The 10,143-nt window shown below is 39.3% G+C and overlaps 1 protein-coding gene across 1 annotated transcript; it reads right to left on the reverse strand.

Moving 5' to 3' along the window:
* Positions 1-1,369: 1,369 nt before the first annotated feature.
* Positions 1,370-9,741, reverse strand: LOC116389072 (protein mono-ADP-ribosyltransferase PARP6-like). The gene is made up of 23 exons (XM_031857486.1): positions 9,649-9,741; positions 7,558-7,629; positions 6,683-6,760; positions 5,692-5,786; positions 5,552-5,612; positions 5,074-5,164; positions 4,914-4,980; positions 4,595-4,744; positions 4,372-4,510; positions 4,088-4,219; positions 3,866-3,961; positions 3,692-3,784; positions 3,479-3,604; positions 3,310-3,375; positions 3,106-3,173; positions 2,965-3,013; positions 2,678-2,790; positions 2,500-2,572; positions 2,223-2,292; positions 2,057-2,136; positions 1,895-1,958; positions 1,713-1,797; positions 1,370-1,597 (listed from the first exon to the last, which is right to left on the reverse strand). Exons 1-23 carry the CDS (start codon positions 9,739-9,741, stop codon positions 1,480-1,482), a joined length of 2,079 nt encoding a protein of 692 aa, XP_031713346.1. The 3' UTR covers positions 1,370-1,479.
* Between the last annotated feature and the right edge of the window lie 402 nt (positions 9,742-10,143).

Consider the following 10,143-nt stretch of genomic DNA (forward strand, 5'->3'; position numbering starts at 1 on the left):
AGTTAATGAGATCTAACAAGGCGTGCAGTTGTTTCAACTGAATTAACTTTTTGCCTTATATTGCACCAAACTACAGTCTCACTGGGGTGAAGATATTCAGAAATAATATAATAGTTATGTCAACATATCATGGCTTTCGAGACAACCCTTCCTCTGCACTATTATTAGAGAGCCATATGGTCCTTGAAAAATGTCTTCCTTTGGGCTACCACAGCAACTTTACAGTTCTCCTCCCTTCAGTCCATCGCCTGCTGGGCTGACCCAGAAAATGCTTGCTCCCTCATTTGTGCCTCTTTTGAGTCAATGACATTTATGAGGACAATCATACCTTGGGCTTGTTTTTTGCCAAACTTACATAAAACCAGAACTTGTAAGAATAGATTCTGTATCCAGATGCAAACAGATGTGTTTTCCTAGAGGCTTTCTTTAGAGAAGCAGTCAAGGGAGGAGTTCAGGAGGCAGCTGTGGGGCTCATATGGAACCAGTATACTGTTATAATGGTGCATTTCTGCCTCACAGGATGGGATGCACCCCATGATATTCACTGACTTGAACAATGAGCACAAATATGTGGTCCTCAGTGGTGTCAATATAGTTCAGAACAAAATACAATTGGTTCCCAGGAGAATAAGCCATTGTCCATGGATGTCAATAAAATGCATGTTTCAGTGAATTCACATCATGCTAATTATTTGTAAAACATTTGGATGATATAGTTGTGGAACACTGGAGCCGCTGCATGTAACATAAAATATGATTATGTTTGTGTGTGACTCCTGTGACACATCTGGTGTGTTTGGCAGTTTTCTGTTGTTTTTCCTAAATGGAATATAACACCGGATCATATCAACACTCAAGTTTTTAATGTGATGAAAATGCTTTCTAATTTAAACATCTGTGGCAATATACTTACAGACATTTTGAACTATAATCATTATGGTGTTTTATTGGCTCTGTGTGGTGTTTTATGGTGTTTTATTGGCTCAGTAGTTGTTGGTGGTTACACTTCCATCTTGTGGCACAAAACAAGTAATACATAAATAACAAAGTGGCCCTTCGAGCTGTAGAAGCAAAATATTTGATCTGTTGAACAAAATTAGCAGATATTGAAAATATTTATTTAAAAAAAATGCATGCTACAAAACGTACAAAATATAAGTTTACAATACAGAGACGAAGATTGAAACGACACCAGACTGTAAATTAAGATATAAGGCAAATAAGCTTTTCCAGGTGCATGACAAAACAAACAAGCTTCATCAATTGAATATTATCTCAGTTTATCTTTTTGGTATTTTCCCTCCTTTGAGTTAACGTTTCTCATTCAAACAAACAAAAGCTGATGAACGTAACGTAAAGCATTGTTTTTATGTTGACTTGTCAAACCATAAGCCATGTTTAGCCACAAAGAAACAAATCTATTTTCAGTTTGTTTAAAAAAAAAAAAAAAAAAGGAAATCTGCACTTATCATGATCATATCATAAATCATTCTTTGTTTTCTCAGCACGGTTTGAAGCTAGTACTTGTAAAATCTCCCTGTGGATCCTGGCTTCCTGAGTGTCGATGTGGACATCTCCTACCTGGCCGTTCTCATACCTGAGAAAGACACAAGCAGAATATTGTAGAAATCTGCAATATAGTCAGGCAATGTATCATTACACTGACAGGTTTCTCCGGCATTCCTGTCTTTGCTGCTTTATGTTGTACTCACACAAAGAGGAAACGTGTGCACACATGGTCGGATATTGGACACACCCAAATGTTCCTGTGTTTTTGAAGGTCCTTCGAAGTTACGACTGTCAAAACATGCAGACAACTTTGTCAAAAAATCATTCCTAATGTTATCAATGCAAGGCTCTTTGTAACATGTATGTATTTGTATCTCAAATGTACCTTCACAGAGAGCAATGCAGTTTAGATCCCTGTTTTGCAGAAACCTGGCTTGCCCATGCTGGTCCTAAGACAAGGAGAGCAGGATGAGATTTAACAAACAAGAGAAGACATCCTACAGAGTGCAAGTAGACACATTTTGGACAAACGTTAATGATGATCTACCTGTTTGATTTTGTTTATTTGGTTGTTTTTCTTTATGAGTTCTTCTTTGGTGGGCATTTGGTGTTTCCCTTTACCCATCTCTGCACAAACAGGAAGGATTAGTTTAAAAAGAAAAGATGCTAGAATCAATAAATAATGGTAATTTTTGTATATTGTGCATTCATACCAGAGTATCCAAATGATATGCATGAGATAGGACTCAGATAGATTCCTTTCCCATATGCAGCTCCATGAAGCTTAAAGAAGATACAATGTGAACACTAATTCATTATTTAATTTAAAATAATTAATTGTTCATAGGTCTAACTGTACACTTGATCCAAGTCTAACAAGATAAACTCCAAACTCTGTTCAAATCTCCACTGGGACATGACATTCGATTTAAAGGCTAATTTCAACTTAGCTCAAGGAATACAAAGTCCTTTTGTATTTTCATATGGTACCTGTAATTTTGTATAAGAGGCATTTATCAATCCATTTCTCAAAATTGAGTGCCAGTTTTCGATGTGGGAACCACTGAAAGAAGAGACAATATAGGGTCTAAGTATATGAAGCCAGGCTCATATTCCGTTTGTTGTATTGATATGAAGGTTTTATATTAGTGGCACAGCTTTTACTCACTGGAAAGCAAAGGTGCTGCCATAAAGTTTCTTGGCAGTTTGAAAATGAGCTTCTTTGGATGGAGGGCTGCTGATCAACAGGAACTGATGGTGTGTGTGCATGAACTTAAGTTGCTAATGTGGAAAAAAAAGTGATTAAAAGAGAGCACAAACAAAATACAATTAAACAGTATAACACTGTATAAAACACAGTTTATGATATCATATTTGGCTGCAAATTTGAACTACTATTGCTTTGAAACATGCAACTATGTTAAGATGTCATTACTGTGAACTACTCTATCATACCCCATTCAGTGGAAGCTTGACAATGTGTGATCTGTTGCTTGCTAAAATCCTGTTGTCAAACATACAAACACACACCTGGGTATGAATTTAAGAAAAATTCAGATTTAATATCAGAAAATATGTTTAGATTGAGACACTCACCATTGTAGTAAGGGGTGAGCGAGAGGGTCCATCTTGTCCATCTGCTTCTTTATTTCAGAATAAGGACCCTGTATATGATAAAAATACAGTTTTATTCTTCTGATATTAATGCAGCTGTCGAGGAGACATTCACCAGCTTTCAGATTATTCTCAGATGAGGAGAACCAGTGTCACGAGTGTAGGATTTATTTAAAAATCAGTCACCTGTGACATCCTCCTGATTAACAAAACACTGTCCAGCGCTTTTTGCAGCCTGTCGTAGCTCTTTCTCTGCCAAAACAGAACACTAGATTATTCATTCAGAATAAAGAAATATGACATATTGAATAGTTCGTAACAAATGAAGTTATTATTAAGTTAGTTCAGCTGATACCTTAGGACTAAAGGCCAGGGTTTTGGGGTTGCACGGATCAACAACAGAGGGGAACGGTTCAAGTATGATGCTCTTGCGTGAAGACTGAAGGGCAGCTCTGCACATGGCCACCAGCAGGTCAACTACCTGTAGGACAGCCATTACTGCAACACATCAATCTTACATTTTGATCACCAAGACTGCCCTTTAAAAGTGTGTTTGTGTGTTACAAACCTCTGCACCAGTGGCAACCTCCTCAGTAGCTCCAGACATAACACCCAACGTATAAAAGGAAAACACACAAAGCTCCCTGGTGCAAACTGCTGGCTACAAACACATACAGGTCATAACAGTCAACATCTGCATTATTTTTGTTTTCACCCAATACATTTCTTTGTAGGAGTGTACCTTTAACATAGGGCCATTCTGAAACACATGTCGCTCATCACAGACAACACAGTATTCATTCAGCGTGGGGAGTCTCTGCTCAGCATACCTCATTATCTGTGAACACAATGAAAGACATGATTTAAAAAGCATATTATAACCACTAGTTGATTATGGGTGCAGTTACTCTTTAATTCCCCCCCTCTAATAAAATATAACAGTACTTGGGTTCTTATTCTTTACCTGCACCAAGAAGCCGTGCTGCAGAGTTGGGGTGGTCTTACAGTGTCTGATGGCCTGGGAGGAGAAAAGCAGCTCCATCAGCTGTTTGGTACTAAGCTGTGCTGATGACTTGACTGCTGACACCGCAACCCTCTGAGGAAGAAGGAGCACAAACCTTTTTTATTAAACACTTACAGAACTTATTGAGTAATAGAGGAGACAAAGACTTGGAACGATTGTTGCACACACAGCAGCAACCATAAACTCTTCAAGTGAACGTCACAGAGGTGTTTTTTTTAATTCACCTTTCCACTGGGTGTGTCGGTGAAGAGCTCTCCTGTGGGATTCTTGATGGCGTAGGACGTTGTATGATTTGTGAAACAGTTCATCGCTGGTGAAATGATCCTCGCTTTCAGAGTGGGTTCCTCTAGCACACTGGACCGGCTAACAGTGAGGGAGGGAGCAGTGAATAGAGACTTGAGACTGAATCAGCAACAAAACTGCTGGATTCATTAGATTGTCACATACTTTGATGGTGGGAGCCAGATGCTAAGTCTTGCACGAAATTTCTTGATGGTTCCTCTTGGCCTGAACCAGCTGTGTCTTCTCTTCTGTCGGACAACGACGTTGTCATTGGTCAGATGTTTCCACTCGTGAGATAAGAAGACTGTGAGAACACTGAGGGACAGTCATGAAGAGTTAGTCTGAGCAATAGGCTATGAATACCATAGATAGGGCTTCAAATCTTCATCCATATTTGAACTAAAAAGTTTATCATCTAAAAACTGACATATGTAATGATGTGGAGGGGAGCCTGTTACATGAAAATTACACTATTAACACTCACTTCTGTAATTGTTTCCTGAGGCTGAAATTATCGGTGTTGGATGGTTGAAAGACTTTGACTGAAGGTGCTGTGGAGTAAAAACATCACTTAATCAGGTGTCACATTGACTTAGGGAATTTAAATAGTAAGTCTGGTAGGCAGCAGTATTGTTGATGCTCACCAGGTCCGTCCAGATACTGAGATGGAGAAAAGTTCAGACGGATAACGATGGGCTCTGATGGGTTAATGCTCCAGGCCTTGGCCACTTCCTCCTGTAGACGCCGCACAGCACAATCACAGTATTAAACACAACAAGAAGCCATGACAGCAAACATGTCAATTGTACTTGAATTGAGTGTATAGTAGAGCTGCCCTCTCTTAGTCGATCAGTCGTCTAATCAGTTGTTTTGGCCTAAGACAAGATCTCCTCATTCGATTAGTCATTCTTTATGCTTTTTGTCATGCTGAATGTCTAATTTCCAAGAAACCAATGAGCACATCTCTGGTAAACTCAATATTTATATTTATATTTAGCATTATTCTCAGTTTTACAGATCTGTCTATTAGATCAATTAATCGTTTAGTCGACAAAATTGTATGTTAGTCGACTAAGATTTAGTTTAGTCGAGGACAGCCCTAGCGAGTTGTATTAAACTTACATCCAAAACGTTGGCATTTATGTTTAAGTCAACATCCACATCATCAATTGACCCATATTCCCTAGAAGAAGAAAAGGAAGTGGAAATTTAACAATGTATAAAAGCAGCAGCAATCCTGTTCTGAGATAAGATGTTCTGACCTGATGGAGGCTGCAGAGTCCGAATACAAATTCCTGACTGCCTCAATGTCAGTCTCCAGCTGAGGGTGGTGAGCCAGGTCGGTGGCACAGCTCTCCTGCCGAGACAAACACTGACACACTTGCCTTATGGTCCAAGCAGCTCAGCACCACAATGGCTAAGAAGATGGTTTTTACTCCTCCTTAAGATACAAAATGTGGGTAATACTTTATTTCCATCAACCTCTATTTTCTATTTGGCATGTATATACGCAGCATATAAACATTTAAAAATGCTTTATGACTGTATGTTACAGTAACACACCATAGTAGATACAGAACATTTAAGTGTTGTCAACTGTATTTGCATGATACCTGTGCAGCTTAATAAATTAATCAAACAAACACATAAGATGAGTACTGTTTCTTATATAAATTAATGACATATGTATTTATCAATTTATAAATACTTCTTTATTTTCATACAGTCTATTTGCTGATACAGGCCAGGAGAAATCTAGTAACACTTTTATGAATAGTTTAAAACCTGATTGAAAATGATCTGTACGTGCGTATAAAGAGCTAATAAATGTTTTATAACACACTGTGGATTGTTTGAGCGTAGTCATATATAATAAATATGTTATAGTGTGTAATTGATCATTTATTCTCTGTTATGTATGTTTGTTATGTATACTAGAAATTATAATCGTCTCCAAATGCATGATACAAACTTGAATAAAAGGTCTTATAGCTGTTACTACCTATATTATAGTGTTATAAACTATTTATTAAGTATATTCTGGTTTCACGTGTCAAGTATGATTTTAATCCAAACTTTACTCCCCAACATGCAAACTAAAGGGACCAATTGCCATTCCAGTATCCAGCATATGATAACTTTTAAATCAAAACATCATACGCAACCTTTTCTGTTGGTGTCTTCACTCAAGTGTGTGATGAAGATTGGGATTGTGCTAAAATAACATTCAAACCAGCACAAAGTCATGCTTACAGGGATTCTACACAGGATCTCCTCCGAGTCACTGTCCTCATCAATTTGGCTCTCTGTCCACTGCTGGCTCTCAGTCTCCTGTCGGGTTAATGAGAGAAACATGTCAATCAAAAGATCCTCTTATTTACACCACTAATTAGCTCCTTCTGTCCACACAAACAAAGTCAACCAACCGTGCAGCTGAGACTGATGCTGATTTCAACACATATGAAGGTCAAACAATTGAACTGTTATCAAAATTGTTGCAAATTAATTCTGACCAACAAATCATTTAATTGGCTGATAATTCCAGTTCTAAAAATAAGAGCTGTATAGCCTGTCAATGCAAACAACTTACTAAGAATGTAAGGGATATTAAACTCACCATGCATTCAGTTCTTTGGCACTTCTTCAGCAGCAATCAACAGTTTTCTTCCTTCACTGTGACTGACACAATTAAACACATATGTGACCTAATTAGTTCAGCTACCTCTACATTATACATACACTAACACATGACTGTCACTAGTTTCTTCACAATTTAAGCTACATTTTCATCAACAAGATTCTTCTCATTTGCCTCCCTTTATCTCAACATCTACATTATTGAGAATGCAAATAAAACCATTCAAAAGACGGGAACATGTTTTGTAATAATGTGTTAATGATGTCAGTGGCACAAAGACAAAAAACAGCGCTTACCTTTCCTTCCTGAGAAGAACTTTCAACATATTCCAAGTGAACACACAACTTTATGGTACATATAAAAATAATCTCATCTCCACATTTGACGCTGCAACAACAAAAACAAGGAATATTCCTGTTTGTTGGCTTGACTGGCTGCCTGTGTTTGGCTGTCCTCTCTCCCTCTGGTTTTGAAAAGCAGGAAGTCCCACATGTTCAGTCTCGGTCTTCAGCGCCACACGATTGGCTGCAGATACTGACGACCTGATCAGCTGAACCTGGTCCTGATACAGGAGAGGCAGAGGAGGAGACCGGCAGCTCCAGGTCTAGCCAAGTGTATGCTTTTATGCACACTTACAGTGTCTCTGTCCTGTTTGTATGCTATGAGTGCTGTCCTCCCAACAGCCTATATTCCTTTAGTAAAAGAGGAGAAAAACTAAACAGATCTGTGTGTCATACGATCCTCCAGACCAGGAAAGTCATGTCAATGCATCAGTTTTAAGACTGCGATGAGAACTAAGATCCCTGGTGGCACATTTGAAAGATGGTGATAAGTGTGATGTTTGGCATTTATTAGTCTTCCTATCTGTCTGCTGTGCTGTAGTCTGACCTTAATCGTCAGTTACCCTTGTTAGCAGTCGCCTGCTGCTCTGCAGTCTGGTCAGATTACACACTTCTAGGACTGCATACATCTATTCAAGTTGTCTCTCAACAAGTGATTTTCTCAGAGTAATCCACTTAGACATGAGTGGGTGTTATGTGGTGGTGTTTATTTATAGTGGTTGGGCACAATAGCATGAACCCCTGTACTTTACACTGTAAACTTCATTTTTTTAAGGCATTTCATGAACAGTAAGAAGATGAAGCAACTGAATACAAAGCTTCTGAAATTTCTGCAGAGGTGAGTCATCAGACACAGTGACAACAGACATTATGAGCTCCACAAAAGTAGTATTTCTTAGCAGATATATTGATTTATATTGTCTTAAATTGTGTAGTTTTGTGTTGCATCTACCCCCTTCTCATTTGATACACCCACTGTTATAACTTTCAGGCCTCATCTGTCCTTCCCACAAGATAAACAAACAACAGGTTCACAATGAGTAATACAATAATCAGACTTCCACAGCAACCAGCTGTGTACAATATCTACTGATCTACTAAACAACATTACATTTAAAATGAGTTTGAACCACAGATTATAGGTTTAAAAATGTGGTGCAGCTAAAGTAAAAAAAAAGAAGTCTTGTGACCTGATATTGTAATAACTGTAGTGAGACTTATTTATGTACAATAACTTAATATTAATTTTACAATTCAGCACATTTCAGTTGTTCTGCAGGTTGACTCACCTTGAATCACCCAGACAACACTTCAACCAGTCTTCCACAAGAGGGAGCTGTTGTTGTAGAGAGGGAGACAGAGATAGTATTGTACTTTATGTACTAATATCAAACAGAACTTTTGGAATGTCCCTGACAATTGAACTTTAGTCATCAAAATGTTTCCCCACTTATTTGATTATCTTAATTTGAGTTTCCTTCACTAGCACACTCAAAAATGAAGCAGATTTAGTGTGCTGTCACAGTTCAGGAATAGCAGATTTGGACACAGATGCAGTAATCACTGACGAAGAAGCAGCAGGTGCTAATAGATCATTTAAATGTTGAATAAATTTAGATCGCTGTCCAAAAACAGGCAGGCAACTGAGGCAAACCCCCCCAAAACAGACCAGGAACACTGAAACAGGGAGAACAAACTTCAGGGGCAAATGTCTAGAAATTAGGTGGAGCGAGGGATCTCAGGTGGACGACCTGGAGGATTGACAGGAGCAGAGCAAGACATCTCAGGAGGGTGACCAGGGTGCCAGACCACTGGAGGAAGACTAGACCGGCAGAGTTGCTCTAGAGAATGGCCCAGAGTTTGGCGCCAGAACCCAGGGAAACAGGAGATTGCTGAAGCTCCGCTAGAGGTTTCTGCAGCCAAGCAAGAACAGGTGACGACCAGACCGGTGACAGGAAACCAGAATTTGGCAATGGCTAAAGAAACACTAGGTTTCTTCTGATGGAGCCTGACAGAAGCTTCAAGGTCCCCCCAGGGCCAGGCAGGTTCTCCATGACGAGTTTAGCAATGGAGCAAGCTCAGGATAGGCTGGCTGCAGACTCACAAAGCCAAGCCTCGTAGACTGGGAGGTAGGCTGGCTTTGAGTAGGCCAGGTGCAAGCTGGTGTTGAGTCGATTGGGCTGGGTTGCAGTAAACTGTTTTTCCCGGATGGCATCGAGGTGGTGAACAAAATGACTCACCCTCTCCTTGAACCACTGTTGCTGTGTAGAGATGTTCTCCAAAAGCTGAGCTTGCTGATGTGGTTGGGGAGCAATGAGTTTTGCCTCAGTCATATCAAACTTACAAACCTTCTTGGAGTAAAAGCATTGTTCTGCTGGGTTCGTAATTGGTCAGTTTGTTTCGTCACAGTTCAGGAATAGCAGGTTTGGACCCAGAGGCAGAGAACACTGACAATGAAGCAGCAGGTGATTCAAATGGGTAATACACTTTCGTTGTTTAAAAACTTTTCTCTCAGGACTCACCACATGTCCCTGGTCCAGTTAAGGATATTATTTAAGCTGAGAATGGCACTGTGTGGACCTATGTTTTTTGCCACGTTATCGTATGTTCCAAATATGTTCCTCAGGCATGGAGCCGGGCATGGCTCAACTATATAGACCTTTACCATAACATACATTGGCAGACACGATGGGGTTACACGTATGTACTGTACTCTTTAGATGTCTGACATGGCT

The sequence above is a fragment of the Anarrhichthys ocellatus genome, unplaced genomic scaffold (assembly GCF_004355925.1).
Source record: "Anarrhichthys ocellatus isolate YVR2014 unplaced genomic scaffold, GSC_Weel_1.0 scaffold2, whole genome shotgun sequence".
Lineage (NCBI taxonomy): Eukaryota > Metazoa > Chordata > Actinopteri > Perciformes > Anarhichadidae > Anarrhichthys > Anarrhichthys ocellatus.

Bases quoted from the DNA above. Each gene is read 5' to 3' on its own strand.
- LOC116389072 (XM_031857486.1), bottom strand. From the start codon at position 9,741: ATGACTGAGGCAAAACTCATTGCTCCCCAACCACATCAGCAAGCTCAG. The intron at 5,787-6,682 runs GTAAGCATGACT...TTGTCTCGGCAG, and splicing joins AGATCCTGTGTAGAATCCCT to GAGAGCTGTGCCACCGACCT. The intron at 1,598-1,712 runs GTGAGTACAACA...TGTCTTTCTCAG, and splicing joins TGCACACGTTTCCTCTTTGT to GTATGAGAACGGCCAGGTAG.